The sequence below is a fragment of the Musca autumnalis genome, unplaced genomic scaffold (genome assembly GCF_047663935.1).
Source record: "Musca autumnalis isolate F117 unplaced genomic scaffold, ASM4766393v1 scaffold_5, whole genome shotgun sequence".
NCBI classification, from domain to species: Eukaryota; Metazoa; Arthropoda; class Insecta; order Diptera; family Muscidae; genus Musca; species Musca autumnalis.
Genome location: NW_027412088.1, coordinates 170,282,759 through 170,310,203, shown reverse-complemented (window position 1 = coordinate 170,310,203; position 27,445 = coordinate 170,282,759). Strand labels below are relative to the sequence as shown.

The window sequence follows — 27,445 nt, the reverse complement described above, 5'->3', positions numbered from 1 at the left end:
GAAACAAGAAGAAGAAGATGAGCCAAGTTCTAAAAATATCAACGAAGGAAGAAGAATGGGTGCCAGGCTAAGACAGGCTTGGATGTTGTCTGCTTGCTGCTGCTGATGTTGTTGCTGCTGCTGCTGCTTCTGTGGCGTTGGTTGGAGTTTTGGCTAGAAAATAAAATTTCGTTTTGTTCTTTGGTTAAGAAATGACTTCTTCCCCCTAATCTTGTTGTTGCCGATGCTTCTTGGCTGGTTAATTGCAGGAGGGGATTGATGTTTATTTGTTTGGTATGGATCGTCGTCACCTTGCTTCTTGCTTTGGGTCTGGGTTTGTTGTTGGTTGGTTCTGTTGCTGCTACGTCCGTTTTTTTTTTTGGGTTTTTATTTTCTTTTTTCCCATTTTTGTTGACTCTCCCTCCCCCCACTTTGGCTTAGTGTAGTTTGTTGTTTTTTTTTTCTGTTGGCGGCTGTTATATACCAACATGCTTGGTGTTATATACACACGTACGTAGCTACACTCACACACAATAACTACTTTGCTTTTGTTAGCCAAGACTGTTTCTTAGCCTTCTCCATTCTTTTAACAATTTTACTAGTGTGTAGGAATGTTGTTGCTGGTGGTTTGTTGTGGCACATCTTTCTTTGACTTTGTCTGTCACTGCCACTCTGCCGCCGTTGCTGCTGTTGGCTCTGCGCACCATTGTTTGCCATGTCTTTGTGTGCGTGTTAAAGCCTTGTTCGTCGTTCGTTCTTTCTTTGGGTTTTCTTGTGTTTATTTATTACCCATTTTCTTTCGCTGCTTCAAAAGATAGCTGACTGCTGCCGAAGTCTTGGCTAAGAATTCCTTTTAAGCTTACAGCATATCCCAAATTCAGGCATTCGCGATCGAGAATTTGAAACGGCAACAAGTCGCGCTCCAAAGCCACGAAAATCAAAGGAAATACCAAATAAGAATTTTTATTCAATAAATAAAGAAAGACACCAACAACAACAACAAATAGAAAATAAACCCCACCATAAAAATAGTCACATTATATACCTATCCGATATTTACATAGAAGAAAAAGAACAGTGAATAGTGTGTGTGTGTGTCACAGGAGACTAAACTGTGTATTAAAAACGTTGTGTTTGTGTGTGTGCGCCTGCCTTTAAGCCTTGCTTTGTGTGCAGCAGACAGAACAGACGGCCGTTACCAAAGTTTGTTAACTTAACGACAACGCTTGTCAGTTTAAATCGAGACGCCGTTAGTAAAACAACGCCAGTGAACAATTTCGAAAAATTCTTAAACGGATTTCTGTGAAATTCCCAAACCAATTTTTTATTACAAATAAAAAACAACAACAAACACATCACACACATCAAAATGAATAAAATTCTAATTTGTTTATTAAGTTTAGCGGTATTTTCTGCAGGTGAGTAGAAGGAGGATAATTCAAATTTAGTTTTTTTATAAAAAAAAATAGTGAAATTATTTCAAAATGTGTTTAATAAAGATGAAATGTGCCAAAAAAATAAATAATTATATTAACTAAGAAATAAATTAATATTTAGGGGAAATAAAAATGAGAATTAAAAATATTAGAAATTCTCGGAAAATAGAACAAAATATTTTCAAAAAAAAATTTAAATTCTCCTTAATGGAATTTTCTTATAAATTGAGAATAAAAAAGTTAAAAACGAAATAAATATTTTTGAAATAATTTTTTTAATAAAATTATTAAAACAAATATAAAATAGAAATAAAATAATATAGAAATTTAAAACTTCCTTCTGAATTGGAGTTTTATCCATTAAAAATAATTAAATAAATATGTTTGAAACAAAAATAAAATTGAAATATAATTAAAAAATTTCTAAAAATTCCTTAATAATTTCTTCAAATTTGGGGTTCAACTTTGGGGTTCCCAAAAAATAGAATAGAACAAATAGAACAAAAATTTCCAAAAAATTAAAATTCTCCTTAATGGAATTTTCTTATAAATTGAGAATAAAAAAGTTAAAAACGAAATAAATATTTTTGAAATAAATTTGAAATAAATATGAAATAGATTAGAAATTGAAAATTTCCTTTAGAATTGGAGTTTTATCCATTTTATCCAGAAATATAATTGAAGAATTTCTAAAAATTCCTTAATAATGTTCATCAAATATGGGGTTCAACTTTGGGGTTCCCAAAAAAAAATTATTTTTTAATTTTAAAAAATACAAATTAAAAATTAAAATTTTCTTCATCCAATATAATAAAATCCGTTGTAAACACACCTTCCCTGAAAATTTCCCAAAACGGGAATTTGTTTGGTCTACATATTATTTAGAATACCTATAGAATTTTCCAAAAATTCAAATTCCAAACAAATATTTTTAGAACAATTTCCTAAACACTAAAAATTTTCCTTTATAACATTTTCATATTTTATTTAGAAACTGAAAAATAAGTAAAAAATTAGACAAACAAACCTAATTTAATAAATTGATGAAACCAAAAAAAAAAAATAAAGAAATGTTTTTGAAATAAAAACAAATTAAATTAGAACCATGTCACAATTACCCAGGTAGTGGCATCGTAAAATTTTGAATATGTTATGTCAAAACTTTCTTTATGTTGTTGGGGAAATTACAACAAAAATAATTTTTTTAGAATGGGATTTGACTTTTCATATTCGATCAGCTGGTGTGATACCACTACCTGGTAGTTCTGTCATGATTAGAACTGGACTGAACTGAATTTGTCAAAAAATACAAACCCATCATAAATAAGGCGTTCTCTGAAAATTTCTTCTAATTTAAAATATCTTTGAGATTTGGAGTTTTATCCATCGAAAATAATAAATTCCTTTGTTGTTTCATAAAGAAAACTTCAATTTTTTGCATCCAGTTCCCAAAAAAATATCTTTTCCTAATTCCCAAATATGTACAAATATTTTCCTTTTTTAAGGAGAATTTTTTTAAATATTATTTTCAAATGCGAGTTCATTCTCATTTTATATATGAAAAATATATAAAATGAAAAAAATAATCGAGTGGATTTCGTAAATGTAAACGTAGTATTAAATAAAATAATTGTTTTAGGAATGTCTAAATTAATATAAATAACTTGTAATTAATTTCAAAAATGTTTAATTATTTCTAATCCGTTGAAAACTAGAATTTCTTTACAATATTCCACAAGAGGGATTTATATAATTTTGATTTTTTTATAAATTTCAACATTAAAATATATATTCTTTTTCAAAATTCTTAAAACAATAACTGCTCTTCAAAGAATATCTTATAAATTTGGATTTATTATCTTCAGCAAATTTTTCATCCTTCAAAAAATAAAAATTTTATCACAATAAATAAGTCAATATTATTTCTCATGGTAGAACAAGAAAAGGTATCAGCAAAACCCAACTGACTGAACTGAGCTGTAATCTTAGTGTCAAATTCCATACAAAATTGTATATATGTATTTATTTCTATGTTCGATGTATATTAGGGATATATATTTTTTGAAGAACAAATTTATTAATCTGAAAAATGAATGAATAATAAATGAAGTTGAGCCAATGGGGGAATACACCACTCAAACAATCGAAAATGAGATTGAACTTCAACAATAAACAAAACAAACAATCTGAAAAAACTATTTCCCATAAAGACTCCTTCATATCATTGACATGTAACCTCCTCCAGGTCCGAACGACATGTCGCACACTAAAACACCGCTTATAGAGGCGGTACAATATTTGTTAATATGTGTGGTATTTTGTTAAACTTGAAAATAATAAAGCCCTAATAAACATGTACCTTTTTGTTTTCAAAAGCAAACGATTGAAACAGCTTCTCTATTTTCAATGAATTACCCCAAACATTTTTGCAAGAATTCTACTTTGTTTTTTTATTATTAGTTTTTTTAAATTCCAATAATTTATAGACATTTCCTTATTTTGTTTACATTTACCGTTGACACTAGCATTCCAAACAGAAACAAATTTCTATGTGGTTGTTGTCGTATTTGTTGCAGTATTTACTTTACCTGGTTTGTTCTACCATGATTATTTCTGAAAGCAAACATATTCCTTTCAGTGAATAATCATAATTCGATACAAATATATTCTGTGTATATTGTTCTAATACTGCCTTTCAAATGCTAATTTTTCATTATTGTCAATAAGTACATGTTCTTAATAATTCAATCCTTTGTAAACTTAGTGTTATGTCTAGATATTTGTTTAATAACCCTATGTTTACATTAAAGCTTTTTGTTGGGATTAATTTGACGTATACGTAATGGATTTGGCAGTCTAAATCCACCGGTTTAACTAAATCTATTCAAACTTTGCCCTGATTTACACTGATAAATATTATTGCAAAATTTGGCGCCAATCATCTCCTATTGACATACTAATGCTAGGCTTACATTTGCGAAATCCACTCGATTTCAACTGTCAATTCCATTGCTCAAACGTCAAACGAAATCTTATCTGAAATCCATTGGATTTCATTTGACGTTTAACCAATGGAATTGACATTTGAAATCGAGCGGATTTCGTAAATGTAAACCAAGCATAAGTTTGGCATCGATTATACTGTGTTCACGTAGAAATGTTTTATGTTATTTTTACAACGCTCGATGGGCACATTCTGCACCGGTCCACTTTACTTAGTCTTTATTTACACTGTGTAATATAATTGCAACATTGGCCGCCACCCATCTCCTATTGACACACAGAGGTTGGTATCACCTAGCTGTGTCCAATTAGAATTATTTTAATCTATTGGAATCACTAAAGCCATCCAAAGGGATGCATTCTATCTTGGTCTTTTTTACTTAAGTGGGGTACACACGATCAGTTTTGACTGTAAGTTTTGCTCATATAATTGGTTGCTTGCCAGTGTGGCCGTTCATTTTTGTCAGTCATCAAACTGTAGTTGCTGGAAAGTTTGACATTTAACGATATTTCCGAAAAATCGACAGTCAAAACTGATCGTGTGTACCCCGCTTTAGCCTTGATTTGCAGCGTTGGGAGCCACTCGTATTCAATGGATCATGGTGGAATAAGAAGGTGTTACATCAAATCATGTCAAACGTCAAATTTGCTCACAACAATGCATTACTGTGACTTGCTTGTTTACATTTTGTATGTGATTTTATTCACAATAACGCATTTTGACAACTGGTATGAAGATCAGCTTTTTTTGGCGTTACACCTTATTATTCCACCATGCTATGGATGTACTGAGGTTGGCATCGCTTTGGCTGTGTTCACGTAAAATTGTTTTTTTTTTCGGCAAACGTTTCTGCAACGCTCAACAGGCGCATTTTGGTGTGGCCTGCTTTACTTAGTCTTGATTTACACTGGCAAATATAATTGCAGAATTGGGCGCCACTCATCTCCTATTGGCACACAGAGGTTGGCACCGATTATGATGTATCCACGTAGAATTATTTTTTTTGTTTGGCAAAAGTTACTACAGTGCTCAACTGACTCATTCTGGGGCTCAATTCTGTTTCTATTAAAGCCTTTACCTATTTAACTGCGTGTGCGTTCAAAAATACAAAAACAAAATACATGTATTTCAAATTGAAAACAAAAACAAATACATGTATTTTGTTTTTGTATTTTTGAACGCACACGCAACACGCAGTTAATTAGGTAAAGGCTTAAAATGTGAAATGAAAAAGTTTAGAAAGGAAAAAACTGTCAAATGAAAAAAAAAAATTATAAGGGAAATATTTTTCATTTCATTTCCCAGGGGCTGGATTCTTGTTCTATGAAAATTTGAAATGAAAAATATTTCCTTTATAATTTTTTTCATTTTACAGTTTTTCCCTTTATCAAAGTTTCATTTCAAATTTTCATAGAAGAAGAATCCAGCCCCTGGTCCAGTATACTTTACTAAGCCTTAATTTACACTATGTAATATATTTGCAACATTGTGCGCCATTCATCCTCTATCAATACACTGAGAACTTACACATAAGTTGCATTCCAGAATCTGCAATATAGTAATATCTAGTGTTTTTTTTTTCCAGTTTTATGCTAGAAAATCGTTCCTGCAATCAAAAAGACTAGCAAAGCTTTAAACAAAAATGGATATTAATGACAATCTCTTCTCCTATTTTCTGCTAGACACATTTGTCTGAATAGAAACTACATTTCTGTTTGTATGTGAAAGCAATTTTAGACAGTTAGCTATTTTGCTAACTCTACTATCAAAAAAGTATGGGAACACAATGAGAATCGAATTATTTGTTATCATAAGTCATCAGCTAGAAATATGAAGGATCAAAGAACTCATTTGACATATGCTTATTATATGAATGTGACAACTTAAATCACTGGATTTGCTAAATCAAGCATAGTATAAACGTACTATTATTCTGAGCTTTGTAGTCACCTATCATCACAGAACGATAAACATGTAAGAAGATAGTCCTGGTCCACACTAGAGTGATTTCATTACAGAAATTTCAGGTAATTATGCGTTCATAGGTCGAGTTCTATACTAAAGTATTTTTTTTAGCTGCTGTAGTGGGAAACTCGATCTAATAACGCCTAATTTCATGAAATTATTGCATAAGAATCGCTCTAGTGTGGACCGGGACATACTGACAACATTAGCTCCAGTTATGACATTGCAATAAAGTAACCCGCTGTGATATTGAACTAAACTAACAAAAGTCAATAAGCTAATCAATGAATGCAAAATTGTCGGATAGTTATGCCAGGTTTACATTTACGAAATCCACTCGATTTCAACTGTCAATTCCATTGTTTAAACGTCAAATGAAATCCAATGGATTTCAGATGAGATTTCATTTGACGTTTGAGCAATGGAATTGACACTTGAAATCGAGTGGATTTCGTAAATGTAAACCAAGCATTAGAGTGGGTCTTGTATTAACCCTGCGTTTACACATGACAGGACAGTTGAGTTCATGTATTGATTGTCAAAAACCCAAAACTTCCCTGCGTAGGCGTTCCGACAACTGCAAAAACAGGTGTAAAATTATGAATGAAAATCGTCGATTTCTTTTTGTTTTTCATGTTCATGTTCTTTTGTTTTCAACACATTTTAATTATTATCTCACTTCTTTTTCACAAAAATTTCAAAAATTTGTTAACCCGACTGTCTGTGAAAAAATGATGGACAGCTGGAATCCAGCTGACAAAATTATGTTTGGGTTAGTAAATCAGAGTTGTATTTGAAGACAAACAGTCTGATGTAAACGTCTAGTTATGAATTGTACAGTAGAATCCTAGTCCCGTTCCAAACTAGAGTGGTTTCAATGAAGTAATTTCATGGAATTAGGCGTACTTATATTGAGCTACCACTACAGCAATTTCATAAAATTACTTTAGCATGGAACTAGATCTAAAGGAATGTACAGGATCAATCGTTGCTTGCTTTGCGTGCTTTCCAAATGTCAAATTATAAAGGAATTCCAGAGACTGCTAGAGGGGAACGCAGGCGGATTTGCAAAGAGGCTTTGGTATTCCTTTATAATTTGACATTTTTTGAAGAAAGCAAAGCAAGCTACGATTTATTGTATTCTCACCTTAAGAACGCATAATTTCACCACATTTTTTCAATGAAATCGCTCTAGTGTGGACTTTAAAATATTCTAGAAATTTTACAATATTCCAGTTGCTGTTGCTACTTTCGTTCTGAATTTATATATTATAAATCCCAAATAAGTCCTGTATATTTGAAGAAAGTTATCAAACAACATTTTGCAACAACTTGCAAGAAAGTCAGCAGTTTCTGAAAATGTGTGAACAATTGTTGTGTTTACTTGGATTTTTTATTTTTATATTTAAATTTTCGGAGAGGTTCTTTCCAATTTTAACTGAGGACCTAGTATCAGTTAAAGTCATCCGGATGAGCTTTGCGGGGATACCAAATTCAGACATTGCGTGGAATACCTTTGATCGGAGGGGACTGTCGAATGCTGCTTTATAATCGACAAAAAGGTGAAATATGTCGATCTGCATCTCTTGGGTCTTCTCTAGGATTTGCCGCAGGGTAATGGTCAATGGTGGACTTGCCAGGTCTAAAGCCACATTGGTATGGTCCAATTATTTCGTTGACCATTGGCTTTAGTCGTTCGCACAATATCCCTGACACTATCTTATAGGCAATAGGGAGAAGACTTATGCCCCTATAGTTGGAGCATACAGTCTTATCTCCTTTCTTGTCGACGGGACATAGGATGCTCAGGTTCCAATCGTCGGGTACGCGTAAGCCATCGGCTCCTGCTGCTTTATTATTCTTCAGCAGGTTGATTGCTGTCTTTACCTCATCTTGGCCGGGTGGTATACATTCTATACCATCTTCTGGGATTGGATCTGTGGTATCATCGTCTTCGCTACTATTGGATACCAGCAGATTGGAGAAATGTTCCTTCCATATCCTGAGCACGCTATCTGTATCTGTTACCAGATTACCTTGATGGTCTCTACAGGAGGATGTGGCTGTACCAAAGCCATCTGTTTGATGTTTCATTCTTTGGTAGATATTTCGGACTTCATTCTGGCTCCTATACATCTCGATTTTTTCCCATGAATTATCGCATAATTTTCGCAACTTTAGTTTGTGTTTAGAAATTTATCCATTCTCTTGTCTTTAAAAGAAATGCTGTCGCTACTTGTAGGGATCTGCAAACTGACTTGCTTGTAGGAGGGATATCTAAACAAATGCACTACTTGTGCAAAAAACAGGCAGTTAAATTACGACTCTACATTGCAAGACTTCCAAATGACGTTGCTGGTTGGTTCTTATTAAAGTATGTTTACATTTAACTGAATTTTGTAAACCTAGTTGATTTAAATTGTCAGTTCCATTGCCTATACGTCAAACAAATCCTCGTAAGGAAGGTTAACCGGGAAAAAAGGAAAATTAAATATATTGGGCTGTTCCAGAACTGCAAATATCTATTAATTTTTACTATTTTTTCCGATAACATAAAGGAAAAAAGTTATCGTTGTAAAAAATAGTAGATTCTTACAGACCATATATTATGAAAATAAACTAATGTTTCTTGTTGTTGTTGTTGTTTAGTTTTCTAACAGTTTTCTCCCACTTAGTTATTACCAAACAGCCTTTCTCTTGTTTGTTGCGGTATTGCAATATAAATTATTTAAATCATTATTTTTACTTTAGCATATTCTAATAAAACGTTTTTATGGCGGCTTTCTTAGATTTTCCCCCTCAACTTTCTACTTTCATTTTTCATTTGTTGCACCACAAAAAAAAACTTACAATGCATATATCATATTTTCTTTCAAAATTTATGACATTTACATGCCTCGAGTAATATTAATAGTTTCAAATGTCAAACGTGTTCAAAATATTAGTAAATTTGTATTGTTTTCTATAAAAAAAATTTTTAGATTTACATTATTATTTTTTCATTTGGTTAAATTTGAACAATATCCAAACAATGAATATCAATCATGTGCCATAAATTATAGCTAGTTGTAATTTCTTTCATATGTTTATGACGTAGATATTTTTGTTCAAGAAACTTATTAATAATTCTGTTAGCATTCTGCAATATATGTTCGTTTATTTGTGATAAAAATAATAATTAAAAAATCTTAAAAAACCAAAAATTTCTTATTCACAACGAATCTGAAAGATATGTATGTAATTATTCTGGGAAAGTACACAAATCAATATGTTATTAAAGAAGATCAAATATTTGATAACAATTCAAAAGAACCTTGCAGGTAAATGGGTAAAAAGGGTACGTAAGCTAAAAGTTATCGCAAAACCGTTGTGATTTTACAATTTCAAAACACGTACAATATTTAAAAGAGCATTAAGAATATATCGATCTTTTGGGATTTTTTCATATACCTATGTATGTATGTCTTATAACGAGGAGTCCAAATTTGTGCAATGGTTACCATGTCCCTCTTGCACAACGTAGTTATTAGGTTCAAAACTCCACCAAGTTACATTTCCCAACTATATCGGCTGTGTGTAAATTCACTATTATGGTGGTAATATGCACAGTCTATACAGTCGGACACTCAGCCCAAACTAGTTTGCCCTGACTATTTAGTTTGCTGTCAAATACATTATTGTGACATAAAATACAAAGGAAATCAAATAACAATAATGAACAATCTATTATGTTTGTTGTCAAAAGTTGTTAACAGAACTCTGAATGGCCGACCATCTGTATGCCTTGGTAGCCTTGGTAATATGTTTGGTATGCTCCATGTGCATTCTAAATTAAATCCTCATGTAGCTAAAGACTTTCCACAAATTTCCTCTTCAAGGTCAATTTAAGTAGCACAAAAACAACTCAATTTTGGCCGAAAATTCTTCAAGATATCAACATTTGTGTTATTGTGAATAAATCGTATGATAACGTAATACAATTTATTCACAATAACAACAAATTTGACAGATTGAAACCTCGACGCTGGTGTTTTACGTCACCTTAGAATTTCATAATGGTCAACCCTGTCAATAACTGCAACCAGAGGTTCGACGGTCCAATCGACAGAAATATCCTAGCGATCAAGATCTATTTACCAGGTCACGCAAAGAGCACAACAACAACTCTTGCTCTGTTCCAGAACCTGCAAGAAGTTACTATTTTTACTACGATAATATTTTTTCCTTTATGTTATCGGAAAAAATAGTAAAAATTAGTAGATTCTTGCAGTTCTGGAACAGATCATCTATTTTGACCGAAAATTCTACAAGTTGGCCATGGTGGAATAATACCCCGGTTACACTTAACCGGATTAACCAAGGGGGTTTGGGTCTCAAATGTCAATTCCATAGCGCAAACGTCAAATAAATCCTCATGAAGTGGGTTAACCCGGCAAAAAACTCTAATTTAACCGTACTATAAGAAGGTGTTATATGAATAACAATAATTGTGCCATTAATCATACCAAACGTCAAATTTGTTCACAATAACGCATTACTTCGAATTGCAAGTAGTTTGATAATCAGCTGTTTTTGCCGTTGTACCTGTATTATTGTACCGTGAAGTTGCCAAAATATGAATTTACGTTTTCATACAATTTATTCACAATAACAAAACAATTTTCCACATTAAAACTAACCACCTGGCCTTTTACTTTTACTACGCGTATACGTCAAATGAAATCTCATTTGAAATCCATTGGATTTCCTTTGACGTCTAAGCAATAGAATTGATAGTTGAAATCGAGTGGATTTCTTAAATGTAAACCTAGCATTCGTGTAGTATTTAAGGCCAGACAGAATCAATCGTCGCTTGCTTTGCTTGCTTCCCCAAATGTCAATTTTTAAAGGAATGCCAGAGCCTCTTTGCAAATCCGCCTGCGTTCTCCTTTAGGAGGTTCTGGTATTCCTTTATAATTTGACATTTGGGAAGCAATGCAAGCGACGATTGATTTTGTTCTGGCCTTTAAGGTAGAAACACAATGAAATACGCCGCTTTTTTACGCTCAGTTTCATGTAAAAGACTATAGGCCAAGTACTACCTAATTCAAACGAATTAGGCAGCATTTGAATTAGGTGGTACTTGGCCTTTAATCTTATACATTTCATTCTGTTCACACCTTTACTGCCGCCAAGGAGGATTTCTTATTTTCTTTTTCTTTCTTTCGTGTGTACGTCAAATAAGTACTCATAACAGATGCTTTATGCCTTGTTTACATTATAACTTTTTACCGGGTAATGGTTTTGAAACCCACTGAATTCACTAAATCCATGTTTTATGTAAACGTGCTGTACCCCGGCTAAATTATTAAATCCGATTACACTTTTGGACCTTCTTATATGCCATTTAGATATGGCATCATAAGCCGGATTTGGCCCATTATCAGGTTTTATTTGCTAAATCCAGCCAAAATCTACCAGATTTCCCATACAAAAATAAATCCTCCTATTGAGTGGATTTGTTTTAAATCTGGCATAAATCCTCGTTTACAACTCTGTTTTTTGCAACATGTTGCTAGAAAATACGAAAAGTTGCAAGCTGGCAGAAGAAACAAGGTAGATGCATCGGCGAATTGCTACACTAAAAATAATTAAAAATGTAAAAATTTGCAAACAAGGCGGAAAAATTAAATTTGTTTTGATGTACAAAGTTGATATTAATTAACCAAGAATAATATTTATGATGTGTAAACGATAAAATAATTCGTTTATTTATTTTAGATGGACAAACTGCGATAAAATAATTCTTTATTTGCTCTTTAGTTAGCATTAGTAGCATAATGTGCTAACATTTTCAGTATTAAATAAAAAATTTGTAATTTGACGTGTGTTTCTTGAGACGAATTCAATTTACAAAAAATTCTTTTAACGCTTCAAATTCGTTCAGATGGGCTGATGCATCTACCTTGGTAATTGTGCTATGAACAAAAATCAGCTGACTACCATTTAAATCCTCCAAAATGTATATCTAAATGCAATGAGATTTGTACTGGATTTATTAAATCCAGTGGAGCATTTATGGCTAGTCTAAATGAGCTATTAAACGCCTGTTAGACTATACTCTTATAACATGGATCTACTAAATCCACCCTAGTCTAAACGTACTATTAGTATCAATCCTTTCTCGCCGGTGGTTTCATTCGCATGCATCCACTGAATTCACGAAAACTTCTCAATTTAAAATGTCAATTCCATAGCTTTATTTGTCATATACGCTTTAAAATATCAATTCCATAGCGTATACGTAAAATAAAACCGAAAAGATTCATGGCGAGAATTTATTTGTCGTATACGTTATGTGATGACAATTCAAAGTCAGTGGGTTTCGTAAATCTAAACGCACTATAAGTCCTCAATTCTATTGAATATCTGTCAAATAAGTTAAGTATTTCTCTTTGGACTTTGTCAAAGGATTGTACCTGCTTCTCCTTGCATGGAAGTTTTTATGCAATGCCCCGCATTGATGTTCCCCGCTCTTTAGCCACAAATTCAGACTTTTTCCGAACGTAAATTCCCCGTGAGTTTTCTCACATTCTCCTTTATGTTGAAAGGGGAGAGATATGTACCCTGAAGCCTCTGGCTTCGAGGGGTTTGTCATCTTAACCCTTTTGGCAACCCTTTTTATTGCTGTTGGGGTCTAAAGCCTTCGGGACCGAAGAATGCGTATTACAGACTTTATTTACTATCCGTAACCGTGTATGCCACATAACCCCGGATTTGTTATACTACACGATCTGGCCTCTTAAGTATATTTGGATATTTCCTCATATGTCTAATAGCTTATTTATATTATAGGTTTTTGAAGGGTTAACCTTCTTTATGTGAATTCATTTGAAATACAAGCAATGGAATTGACATTTGAAACCCAGTGCATTTGTTAAATCCGGTTATATATAAACGCACAATAAGCTTCGCCCTGATCTTCCTTATTTTTTTATCAGTGGAATTATCTGTGATCTTTCGAGTAACCGACTGCAAAGATAGGCTACCTTTTGAAATTAAAAATTCGTTAGTCATTTTATGAGAAGATCATTTTGTCTGTGGTCTCTCATAGCACTTGGTCTTCTATGACACGATCAGATAATCTTCTGTGAGAATATCATTTGGTTTTCTATAAGAAGATCCCTTAGTATTCTGAGAAAATCAGTTCATCTTCTATGAGAAGATCACTTGATCTTCCATGAAAAGATGACTTAATCTTCCATGAAACCATCACTTAATCTTCTATGAGAAGATCACTTATTCTTCTGTATGATGAACATTTAGCCTTTTTGAGATCTCTATTATAAGATCAATTAGTCTGTGGTCTTCCCGTACCACTTGGTCTTCTATGACATGATCACTCGATCTCCTGTGAGAATATAATTTACTTTTATGTGAGAAGTTGTATTGGTCTTCTATAAAGAGGTGACTTGGATTTCTATGAATAGATCCCTTAGTCTTCTGTAAAAATATCCCTTGGTATTCTATTATAAAAGAATCAATTGGTCTTCTGTGGAAGGGTCACATAAAGGTTACTTGATGTTTTATGAGAAGAACACTTGGTCTTCTATGAAATATCTACTTGCTCGTCTATGACAAGTTTACCGGGTATTCTATGACAAGATCACTCGGTCTTCAATGTAAAGATCAATTGGTTTACTTTGAGAAAATGGCCTCCTATGCAACTTTCTATTTTTTATTTATTTATTTTATTTTTTTATATTCCATGAGAAGTATACTTGGAATGTAATTGGTCCTTTTTGAGAAGTTAACATGGTCTTCTTTAGAAGATAATTTACTCTTCTATGAAAACAGCACTCTGTCTTCTATCTGAAGATCCTTTAGCCATATTTGAGTCTTCTTTTAGACGATTAATTGGTCTTTTATGTAATATCAATATGTTTATCTAACAGAAGATATTCTGGTCTTCTTCTTAAGCCCGAAAATTGTTTTAAGTGACACTGTAAATACAGTCTTAGACTTGTTAATTGTGATTTAAATAGCATTTACACTAACTCTTATTATGATGAAAAACAGCAACATCATTATTTCGATTTATGGATATGACATTGCGTATGTCTTTAGGTCTTGTTAAACGTTTCACCGCAATGGCGCCCAACCTTATAATTGCTGAGTAGTTTGGTTAAAGATTAATAAGGTAGCAGATCGACAGTCAAAATTCTAGGAGGAGTTCAATTGGTCTTCTGTGAGAAGATTCCATAGTGCCGGTCCACACTAGAGTGATTTCAATTAAATAATTTCATGAAATTAGGTGTTCTTTGATCAGTTTCCCCCTGCAGCAAATTGATAAAATTATTTTAGTGCTCGATATAAGAACGCATAAGTCCCGGTCCACACTAGCGTGAATTTAGTAGTGTGGCCCGGGACTAATTTGATGAAATTATTTCAATGTGGACCGGGACATAATATTCTACAAGAAGATCACTTGGCCTACTAATAAAAGATCACTTGGTCATCTATGGCATGATCACTTCTATACTTCTATGATCATTGTCACAATACATTTGTCTAGAATAGTCCCAATTATTTGGTTTTCTTTGCAATTACTTTTTCCTTTGATAATAAATAGTGAAATCCCCTCATCCCATAATAAAGTTCCGCCAACCTAAAAATAATTATGGAAATAAACACAAAATTTCTATAACCAAAAACCAGTTTTCTGGCAACCGAAACTCTTTAACAAATTTCCTTTATTACAATTGAAAAAAAGAGAAATATAATTTCCCTTTTTCTTTCTTCACCCACAATCGTAAAAAAACGCTTACTACTAATTTTCTTTCCATTCAATTACAAAGAAACCAAACAAAATTTTATTTCTTTTTTTCTTTGGCATATTTTAAATCATTGTCCATAATTTTTATGTTCTACAAAGTGGTGGAACAGCTATTGTTGACTTCTCTCCGGGAAAATTCTAAAAAATTTCTTACGAGTTTGTCGCCAACAAATAATTAACATTGGCCAGAAAACACACACAAGACGCAAGTGTGGCTTGACGTTATGAATTTTAATTACAGGAAGTGATTCTTAAGTCAATGTGTTCTGTTGGTGGCTAGAGAGACACATTGAAGTGTAATGGCTAGAACAGTAAGCCAGCCGTTCAACCAGGGTAAATGACCATAAAAAATGGTCATAGAAATAAGGCCTAAAGACAAAAAAATAACTGTTAGCAATAGATTTAAATTAAAATATGGTTACAAGAGAGTTATCCACACAACCATTTAACTTTTCTTTCATCCATCCATTCATTGTTTGTTTCGTTTTGTTTTGGCACATTTTATGCGGGTTGAATCCAGAAGTTAATGAACCCCATTTTATTTGTTATTATTAACACTAAAAAAGGTCATTAGCAATTGTTGTGATAATAAATTTGTTAATTTTTTCTTCTCTTTGTTTTCTTTCTCCCATATACAGGTCAACGTATTACCACCATACACTTGGATGGTGTACAGTACTTCATTAGCCGCATGAATCCCTATTCACCTGAACTAAATTACTTCTTGGCCTATCAATATTGTCGTTCATTGGGTCTGCAATTGGCCTCGTTCGAAACGAAAGAAAAAGCCGAATCAATGACAACATATTTGAAAAATGCCGGCTATGGTAATTATGATTTCTGGACATCGGGTAATCGATTGGGCACGGGCATGTTCCTTTGGATGAGTACCGGTCTGCCATTTAATGCCACATTTGATTTCTTCGAAAATACCATCGATTCGATACAGGCTGGTCTTTTGGATCCTGTCGATCATAACAGCAATACATCACCACAGAGAACTGCAAGAGACAGGTAAGTGAAAGAGGATCTATTTTTTTTTTTTTTGCAAAAAGGAAATGCAAAATGGGAAATTTGTGAAAAATATGGACTAAAGCTAACATAACTTTACGTTATGTTAACATTAGAGCTGTTTGCCGGGTTAACCTCCTTTATCAAGATTTATTTGATGTATATGCATTAGAATTGACATTTGAAAATCTGCTATATATGTAAACGTTCTATAAATCTGATTTGTATATAAGTCGATGGTCACACTAGAGAGTTTCATTGAAACAATTCCATGAAAACAAGGGTTATGTACATTTGTACTGCTGCTTATTATCATGTCAAATATTCTATCCTGATTTGGTTGACAGATGTTTTAATACATATTAGGTGTGTACGATAACTTCGCAAGTGAAAAGTACTTGCAAGCACTCAGCAAGTTCTCAGTAACCTCTCTCCATCAATTTTACTCTCTCGAAGCAAAAAATTTGCAGATTGTTATCGAACAGCAATTTGCAAAAACTTGCAAGAAGTCAGCTGATTTGATAAACAAGAAGTTGTCGGAAAAGATTAAATATAACAATTGCAGGTTTCTAAATTTTTTTTGATTTCTATTTATCACTTCAAACATCGTTTTCCATAATTAATTTAATAATTTGTTCCCTTTTTTATATCTATTAATTTTAATAGCGTTTGTTTATGTTTTTGCCAAGATTTCCGCCACAAAACATTCGAATTTAAATCAGCCGATCGAACTTGCAAATTCTTACAAGAAAAATTTTCCTTGCAAAAACTTGTAAACAAAACTCTCCAATATTCTCTGACAATTGTCTCCAAATTCTCACTCTTTTACTTTGCAAGTTTGTTATCGAAAAGCATTTTGTAAAAGTTTGTGAAAATTTGCACAAACTTTTGGGTTATCGTACAGACCTATTATGTCAAACCAAATCAATATAACGCAATTATTCTGGCCCCATTAAATGTTTCCACAGAAAAAACAGGTGATCATGATTTAAGCTGTCAAAATACAAACAAATAACTACTCAGTTTTGATATTTAAAGTAAATATCAAGTTTACATTAGGTCTTCTTTGCTGGGTTAACCTACTTTATGAAGATTTATACGGCGTTTAGATTATAGTTTTTTGTAGGGTTAACCTTCTTTATGAGGATTTATTTGAAGTATACACAATGGAAATGACATTTGAAACCCAGACCCACTGGGTTAACCCGGTTATATGTAAACGGCCTATTACCTAACGTATATGCATTAGAATTGATAATTTGTATCCACAGGATTCACTTACTCCAGTGTAATGTAAATGTACTATAATACTCCGTTTGCATTTAACCGGATTTAATAAACCTGGTGGGTTTTAAATGTCATTTCCCAATTCCATGGCTCAAACGTCAAATAAATCATCATAAAGAAGGTTCACCCGGCAAAAAGCTCTATAGGCCAGTACAGAATCAATCGCCGCTTGCTTCCCCAAATGTCAAATTATAAAGGAATGTCAGAGCCTCTTTGCAAATCCGCCTGAGTTCTCCTTTAGGAGGCTCTGGCATTCCTTTATAATTTGACATTTGGGAAGCAAGCAAAGCAAGCGGCGATTGATTATGTTCTGGCCTTAATGCAAACGTCATTTAAGTTTTAGTAATTTTTGAAGGAGATCTGTGTCTACCCGGCATCTTTAATGAGCAGAGTAATAATCTGTTTATATTATAGGTTTTTGCCGGATGGAATTGGCATTTGAAATCCAGTGGTTTTATGAAATCCGGTCACATGTAAATTTACTATAATACACTAAAAAGATCCATAGACGAATGCTAGGTTTACATTTACGAAATCCACTCGGTTTCAACTGTCAATTCCATTGCTTAAACGTCAAATGAAATCGAATGAATTTCAGATGTGATTTCATTTGAAGTATACACAAAGCAACTCACAGTTGAAATCCACTAGATTTCGTAAATGTAAATGTACTACAAGCCAATAAGAAATAATTGAACAAAGGAAATTTTTAAAGCATAGTTTACATTCCAGCTTTTTGTCGGGGCATTTCATTGTCCGATATTGCGGCAGCAGATTTATCCTCAAGCCGAAAACACATCCAACGTTTGAGTAAAGTTTTGCGTCATTTCTGGTAATAGAATAAAATACCAAGGATCGAATTTTTCTTTATTCTTTTATCAGAAATGACGCAAAACTTTACTCGAACGTTGGATGTGTTTTCGTCTTGAGGATAAATCTGCTGCCGCAATATCGGACAATTAAATGCCCTGTGTTAATGTGGTTTAAAGACAATTTCTCACAAAATTGAAAAGAGAGCCAGCACTTTAGTAGGTCTCTTATGTAGAAAATGTCTCCTATATGAAGGTCTTCTATCTGCAGAAGATCCCTTAAACTCTTCTATTTAGGAGTCTTCTATTTAGGGGATAACACTATAAATGGTCTTCTATCAAGAGAAGACTCTTTTCGGAGGGCTTCTATGCAGAGAAGACGCCTTTAGGAGGTCTTCTATGTAGAGAAGACGCCTTTAGGATGTCCTCCATATAGAGAAGGTCCCTTTTTGGAGGTCTTCTACTTAAAGAAGACCCCTTTACGAGGCCTTGTATTAAAAGAAGAGCCATTTATCAGGGCTTGAATTAAGACCACTTTAAGGGAACTTCTTCGTAGAGAAGACGCCTTTGCGAGGGCTTCTATGTAAAAAAGACCCCTTTGGAACGTCTTCTATATATAAAAGACCCAATTATGAGGTCTTCGATGTTGAGAAGATTCCTCGAAGATGCCTTCTAAAGAAGATCTCTTCAGTAGGTCTTCTATATAGAGAAGACCCCGTTATTAGGTCTTCTATCTAGATAAATCCCCTTTTCGTGGTCTTGTATCACTCTTGTCTTTTACCGATATTATCATACGCACCCTGCGTCCCAATGATAAGTAAACTATACTACAAATTGTTTCGGATTATTCCATTGCTATGCATGTCTGGCCTGAGAATTCGGTGTTTATCAGAATGGTCTGATGGCCGCCTAACCAAGCACAAGTTTTAATTTTTAAGAATGAAATCTTAAGCCATGTTTACATAGAACCGGTTCATAAAAAACACATAATTTAAAACTCTTTGATCTAAATGACGTATTAGTAAACAGTACATATTTTAGGTGTTAGTCATGGTACAAATACACAGGTAGCCGCATCGGCAATTGTTGGCAACATAAGATGTCAGATTTTGACATCAATTCAAAGCTATTAACACATTATGTTACCATCAGCTGGCATGATAATGCTACCTGTATTATTGTACCATGGTGTTAGTGTAAATCATGGCACAATTAACCAGGTAGTGGCATCGTAAAATTTTCAATATGTTATGTCCAAACTTTCTTTATGTTGTTGGGGAAATTACAAAAAAAAAATTATAAAGGGATTTGACTTTTCATATTCGATCAGCTGGTGTGATGCCACTACCTGGTAGTTCTGCCATGGTGTAAATAAAGATTTAAATCGGATTAATATGTCTTAAATAGCATTTACACTAACCCACCCTGTGTACCAATGATAAGTAAATTATACCACAAATCGCTTCAGATTACTCATAAACCAAACATTAGTTTTATAAACATTTTACTAAAAGCACTTTATTAGTGACACATTTTATTAAAGCTCTTTGATCTTAATGATGTATTTGTCAAAAATATATGTTTTAAGTGTCAGTGTAAACATAGTTTTAGATCTGTTTAATGTGACTGAAGTGGTGCCAACCACTTTCTTTATGAGATAAAGGAATGACAGAGCCACACTAAAGCGCTACAACAACCACATGAAAAATGTGTAAGTGATGCCAAGTTTTTTGAAAAACAACAACATGGCTGGCGCATTAAAATTAAACATAATTTAACTGTTTTGGGACAACGCGTGTCCCAACGTGTCACTAAACGGACCGTATAGCCCTCGCTTATGTGCCGAGGGCTTTAAATATGTTGCCGTCGTAGCTCCTTATTATAAACAGAATAGCAGAAACAAAAATTCCTTAATGTATTTTCTACTTTAACAACATTTCTTTTTAGTTAATTATATATTTATTAAAGTTCCATTTAACTAAATATATTTCTTTTCTTTCTCGCTTTTCTCTTCTCCTTTTCCCCAAACAGCAGCAGCGGCGCCGAAAAAGGCTGTGTCATTTTGAAACAACCCACCTTGAAATGGATGCCCGAAGATTGTTCAGCCGTTAAGGACTTCATTTGTGAGCAGACACGTTGCTATTATTATAATTATGGCAGTATTCCTGTATCATCAGCGCAGGGGTAAGAAGAGCCCTAGTACTTGCTACTCTCACACAAAGTATAGGAGTTACTCTCTCTCACTGTCTATAAATACAATACAAAAGAATGAAAAAAAAAACAACAAAACATCACAGAAAATTACGAAAAAATTTTAAATCTTCCTTCTCAACCATCACCACAAAACCTTAGACTGTAAAATGTTAATATTTAAGCCTTAAACAAAAAAAAATAAAGAATGAAACACTAAAAACAAAACTCTAAAGAACTGCTCCTCTATGGATTAAAATAAAAAAAAAACATGAAACACAAAATATGAAACGCCGTGTCACGCTAAACTTATTTTAGGTGAGCTAAACCCCAAGTCATACAAAAACAAACAATTATTAACAAATATTTATAAGGATAATATGCTTCCTCCTCCTCTCCTGCTTTTGAAATGTATCCACGATCAATCAAGCTAATATTAAATTATGTAACAGCAATTAAAAGTAACGCCATTCTTGATTAGAGTCCGTTTACAATAATATTTATTACCACGATAAAACTCTATTTTGATTTATTTGACAGTTGTGAAATAAGTCGAAATTAATGAGTTTATCATGTTAATAAGTGCTAGTATAAACGTATACTTACAAACTCAGATTTCTAACAATTTTTAACGCTATTCCTACTGTCCTCTACTATTTATATATTTCATTAATGACTCAATGAACTAATTATGAAAGCATTCTTACTGTCTGTCCCCAACTAATTTGCATAAATATTCCCAAGAAGAAAGGTCTAATACTATGTTTACATTTACGAAATCCACTCGATTTCAACTGTCAATTCCATTGCTCAAACGTCAAATGAAATCCGATCGATTTCAGATGAGTTTTCATTTGACGTATACACAAAGGAATTTACAAATGAAATCGAGTGGATTTCGTAAATGTAATCATAGTATAAGTCTTCTAAATGATAACCAGGATTTCAATTATTAACGGCATTCCTACGGTCCCTTACTACTCGTGATTTTTGTTTGCTTTATCTGTCTCACGCTATTGAATAAAATAAAAATAATAACGTATTTCCTACTGTCCCCCACTAACCGCGTTTTCTATATTTGCTTTCTCTCTTGGTATTAATTTCAAAAATAATTGAAAACGGCATTCCTACTGTCCCCAACTACTCCTGTTTTTTGTATGTTTTCTCTAACTCTCTCTCTCCCCATTACAGTTCGCTTCTCTTTAAGGCTCTTTTTCGATAAGTGAGGGAATTTTTCCCCAAAAAAACTAACCAAAATTTAATCCGCTTGTCTCTAATCTCGTAATCTCAGAATGTGGTGAATTGGGGCTTAGCTTTTCCTAAAACAAAGTAGTTGCATTTAAAGTAGTTTATCCGTAATAATATTTTTTGAATACCTTTTTTGTGGCCATTGCAAATGAAACTAACAAAGCCATCTTTCTCTCTTTCTTTCTGTTTCTTTCATTCACTTCACCTTACCATCTACTCAGACGCCCCATCACCACTACCACACCACGCAGCAATATTGCCGATTCTGTACAAAGTGAAAGCAAAATTACCACCACTCCCTTGCCCCTATTGATGTCATCGTATGCCTCTAGCAAAAAATCCAATCAACCCTCCTATGTTTCCCTGAAACTTGATCAAGAGAGAGCCTTAGAGTCAAGCCTTGAAAAGGATAGCCACCAAGAACAACAGTCCGCTTCTTTTGAACGCGACGAACACGAAGATGAAGAAACCGAACATGATGAAGAAGAAGAGGAGGAGGTTAGCAACAGTGCAGGTGTTGATGAATCGGTACAGGCCCGTGTTTTGGCTAATGAAGAAGCTGATCATGAATTGGAAGAGGTTAGTGGCCAACAAAGTCAAGAAGCATCGGGAGAACAGCATGATGATGACAGTGGTGATCATGAAGATAGTCATGATCAAGAATTGGAGGAGGAAGAAGACAAATCTGAGGCCCAACATGATGACAATAACAGCAGCAGTGACAAACAAACTCTCTCCCACGAAGAAGAGGAGGAAGAACCAGTCAATAACTCCGCCGCCCCTGCCTCAAAGGAGAAATCTGCTGAAGTTTATGAAACCGCCAACTCGGACAATGAAATGCCCGGTGTTGAGGTGCGTCTAAAGCAAATTTCCCAAGAAGTGGAAAAGAGAGCCAGCGAAGAAAATCGCCACATTCCCTCCTTGACTCCAGATCTTGATGATATTGGCCATCAATCATTCTTGTCCCTTACCGATCTCATACGCACCCTGCGCCCCAATGACAAGCAAATTATACCACAAATCGATTCGGATTATTCCAATGCCATGCGTGTCTTGGGTGAGAAATCGGTGGTTGTCAGTAGCAGCGGCAACACTAATGAATAGTTCCACAATCCAAAAACAAACCCTCCAACATCCTCACTAACCAAAACACAAGTTTTAGTTTTTTAAGAATTAAATCTTAAACCATGTTTACATCAGGCAGGTTTTAATAAAATCACCTCATTTATGGCGCGTTTTATTAAAACTCTTTGATATAAAAACAGCCTTACAAATCACACAGAGTTGTATTCCACGTTTAAAACAGAAAATCCGTTTCCTTAAGCCAACGCTAAAGTTCCTTGGAAAATTGTTTACAAGAATATTATTTTTGCAAAGCCAAAAAATAATATTTCTTTTTAATGGACCTCACTTGTTTCTCTCTCCGTCCCCAAACCCGCACAACTAAAATACATTTATACTAACATTTATTACCATGATAAAGATTCTATCTTGATTTAAATTTAAATATATAATTTTATCGTGGTAATATATGTTAGTATAATTACATTTTTACCTTTTTCCTCCCACATAACCTCAACAAACAACAAGCGTTCGTCCATTGAACAAATCACTTCTCTTTGGAACTTTTTTGAATATCTAAATAATAACACAAGGGGCCTGAATTTTTTAAAACGACACAATAACAACAACAAAACGAATGCAAATTAATTTTAAGTTAAGTTAAATACAAACACACACAAAAAAATACTGAAAATAAAACAACGATTCGATTGTAGTTTTAATAAATATAATATATACATATTTGATATAGAAATTCTATGTTATAAGTCTCTTGTCTAAATGTAATTTTTTCAAAAACAAACAAAAGTTTCTTTATACGAATAAAATAAAACACAAAAAACATTGTTTTCATTCTAACATAAAATCTGTTGGGGAAATTAATAAAACTACAAAAAAAAAAGACTAATGCTAAGTTTACATTTACGAAATCCACTCGATTTCAACTGTCAATTCCATAGCTCCAGATGAGATTTCATTTGACGTTTAACCTATGATTTTACAGTTGAAATCGAGTGGATTTCGTAAATGTAAACCAAGCATAAACATCCCAGCAATAAAATAGGAAGTTGTGCAATTGGACTTATGATTTCACAACATCTTTCGATGTAGTCCAACAGAGTTATGAAAAATGCACTCCGTTCGATACATTTTATAAGCAGTTGCTTTAGAGATCCCTACAAAACAAAAACAGTTGGTTGATCCCTACCCGTCGCTGCCGACATAATTTCTTCAAAAGAGAAACAAGAAAGGCTATTCAGAGTTCTGTTAACAACTTTTGACAACAAACATAACAGATTGTTCATTATTGTGATTTGATTTCCTTTGTATATTATGTCACAATAATAGCTGCGTTCCTTTACTTACCTGTGGTTAACATTTTTACCATTTGTTACCATTTTTAACCTGCAAAGCAAGTGCAAAAGTGGTAAAACTGGAAGCAATTTTTAAGAGAGTGAGAGAGCAGAGAGTGCGAAAATGGCTTTCTCTTCTACCACATGCTACCAGCAAAATTTCTGCAGGTAAAAAATGGCAGAACTAATTTTTCGACTTTTGTTGGACGATTATATCACAATGAAGAAGAAAATGGACGAAAAACAGAAGAAAAAGTCGAACGCTGACAAAATGTCTGTACGATAACTTCGCAAGTAGAAAGTACTTGCAAGTACTCAGCAAGTTCTCAGTAACTTCTCTCCACTTGTTTTACTCTCTCGAAGCCAAAATTTGCAGAATGTTATCGAACAACAAATTGTAAAAACTTGCAAGAAGTCGGCTGAGTTGACAAACAAAAAGTTTGTCGGATAAGATTTAATTTTACAATCAAATGCCAAGTTTACACTTGCGCTCTAAAATCCACTGGATTTCACGAAATCCTGAAATACATCCCGGTGTTTACACTTATTTTTTTGCTGATTGAACATGAATTTTCAAAACAAGTTGTTGTAAATTAAATTAGTCATCAAGAATATATGGCAATATAGAACTTTACATCTTTATTTCGAAAATTATCGTAAAATTATCTATATATCTACTCTGAAGTCTAGCAAGACTTGCAATTCTCTTTAAACAAAAATAGCGCCGAATAACACCCTATTCTCCTGTTTTCTGCCATACAATTTTGGCCTAGTAGAAAGCAGCAGCATGTTTGTTGGCATCTAAATACGATTGCTGATACGTTGATTTGCTGCAGTTTTTGCAATTTCCGTAATTTTTTCGTTCCCATATTTTTTAAGAAATTTGTATGGGGAAGCAATTTTTGACAATTCGCTCTTTTTTCTAACATTGCCACTAAAAAAGTACGAGAACACAATGAAAAATAGCATTGTAACAAAGTAATTTAATATTTTTTCACATTGTTTACAAATTTTTATACTAAACTTTTTTGTTGCAGCAATTAACCATCTACCTTGTTTATTGTGATACGTGAAAAGTGTTGCAACTTTTGGTACTTTTTCAGAAAAAAGCAGGGATGTATATCATGTGTACTGTGATTTCGCTGAAATCACGAAATGAGATGATTTCATTTTTGTATGCGAAATCATGATAATTTTTGTTTGATTCCGCGCGAAATCACGAAACGCCTTCGAAATCACGAAAAGACGCCGAATGTAAACCAAACAAAAGATTGTTTACGAAAATTTTTTGATTATCCATTGCTCCAAAAACAATTCTCTTTCCATATCATAAATTAACGGCTGGCCGTCCACACAGTGTTTCTCCTATTTGCTGGGATTTGATACCCTAGAACTAAAACAATCATCATAAACTAAAAAAGTAATGCTAATAGTAAGTTTACATTTACGAAATCCACTCGATTTCAACTGTCAATTCCTTTGCTTAAACGTCAAATGGAATCCAGTCGATTTCAGACGAGTTTTCATTTGACGTATACACAAAGGAATTGACAGTTGAAATCGAGTGGATTTCGTAATGAAAACCAAGCATAAATTTATATTTATGAAATCCACTCGATTTCAACTGTCAATTCCATAGCTCAAACGTCAAATGAAATCTCATCTGGATTTCATTTGACGTTTAACCAATGGATTGATTATCCAATTCTCTTTCCATATCATAAATTAACGGCTGGCCGTCCACATAGTGTTTCTCCTATTTTCTGGGATTTGATACCCTAGAACTAAAACAATCATCACTAACTAAAAAAGTAATGCTAAGTTTATATTTATGAAATCCACTCGATGTCAACTGTCAATTCCATAGCTCAAACGTCAAATGAAACCGCATCTGGATTTCATTTGACGTTTAACCTATGGATTTGACAGGTGAAATCGAGTGTATTTCGTAAATGTAAACCAATCATAAGTTATTTTAAAAACTAATAGATGGTTTACATTACGAAATCGAGTCGATTTCAAACTGTCAATTCCTTTGCTCAAACGTCAAATGAAATCGAACTGATTTCATTTGAGTTTTCATTTGACGTATACGCAAAGGAATTGACAGTTTGAAATCGACTCGATTTCGTAATGTAAACCAGCTTTAAGTCATTTTCCATAATTTATTTAGTTATCTCTCCTCTTTTTATCTTGTAATTATTTTAATAACCAATTGTTTGTTTATGTATTTGCCAAGAATTGCAAAGTCCGCCACATGGTTTAATAAGAAAGGTTAGCTAAAGCTTTCTGTCAAATTAATTTTTTTTTCTTTCGACCGTTCCTAAAACGTCAAAACAAAATACACAATCTCTCTATGTGTGTGTGCTGTGTGAATAGGTCTGTTCGTTTACTCAATAATTTGTACAAATTTGTACAAGTCCAGTAACTTCTTGTAAACGACTAAGGTATTTTGCATGGTACTGTAGAGTAAACGAACAACATCCAGTAGCAATTTGCACAAATTGTAATAAACGAACACACATAATAATATGCCAAACAATTTTGAAAACAATCGAATTCAATGATCTTTAAAATTATTTTTTATTTTATTTTTATTTTTATTATTTGCATGGAAGAAATTCGTCAGATTTGCATTGAAACACACATTTTATCATATCCAAAACTCGATTATGTGGAGAAACCTTGACACTTCATTCATTTTTCGCGTTTTCAATAAAATGCTTAAAAATTATATTGTAAACAAGCCCACTTGTTGCTTTTGTTTTTACTAAATTTGACGTTTTAGGAATTCAGGAAAAACGAGGGTTCTATAGATTGTTTTCATTTAAATCTACCTCTTTATTTATACCATGGTCCGCCACAAAACATTCGATCATCAGCTGGCCAAACTTGCAAATTCTTACAAGGAAATTTTGCTTGCAAAAACTTGTATGTTCTCAGTAACAAAAGTCTCCAAAATTCTCTCACAATTCTCTCCAAATTCGCTCTCATTTACTTTACAAGTTTGTTATGTAAAAGTTTTTAAAAATTTGCACAAACTTTTGTGAAATAAAAGACGAAAAAGTTCACTTTAATGCCAAGTTTACACTTGCGCTCTAAAATCCACTGGATTTCACGAAATCCTGAAATACATCCCGGTGTTTACACTTATATTTTTTGTTGATTTCAAACATATCACAATGATCAAGGTAGATGGATATGCGCAGCTGATCGAACATGAATTTTCAAAACAATTTGTTGCAAATTGAATTAGTCATCAAAAATATACGACAATATAGAGCTTT

The 27,445-nt window shown here is 33.3% G+C and overlaps 1 protein-coding gene across 3 annotated transcripts; it reads left to right on the top strand.

Moving 5' to 3' along the window:
* Positions 1-858: 858 nt before the first annotated feature.
* On the top strand, positions 859-23,647 carry nw (narrow). Of its 3 annotated transcripts, none has more exons than XM_073958001.1 (4): positions 859-1,397; positions 15,838-16,213; positions 20,341-20,490; positions 21,966-23,647. In XM_073958001.1, the coding sequence occupies exons 1-4, from the start codon at positions 1,349-1,351 to the stop codon at positions 22,846-22,848; spliced, it is 1,458 nt and encodes a 485-aa protein (XP_073814102.1). In that variant the 5' UTR covers positions 859-1,348; the 3' UTR covers positions 22,849-23,647. The 3 variants fall into 3 exon arrangements, with proteins under 3 accessions (XP_073814102.1, XP_073814101.1, XP_073814103.1); XM_073958000.1 differs by having other exon boundaries at positions 20,338-20,490; XM_073958002.1 differs by lacking the exon at positions 21,966-23,647 and having other exon boundaries at positions 20,338-20,595.
* The last annotated feature ends 3,798 nt before the right edge of the window (positions 23,648-27,445 follow it).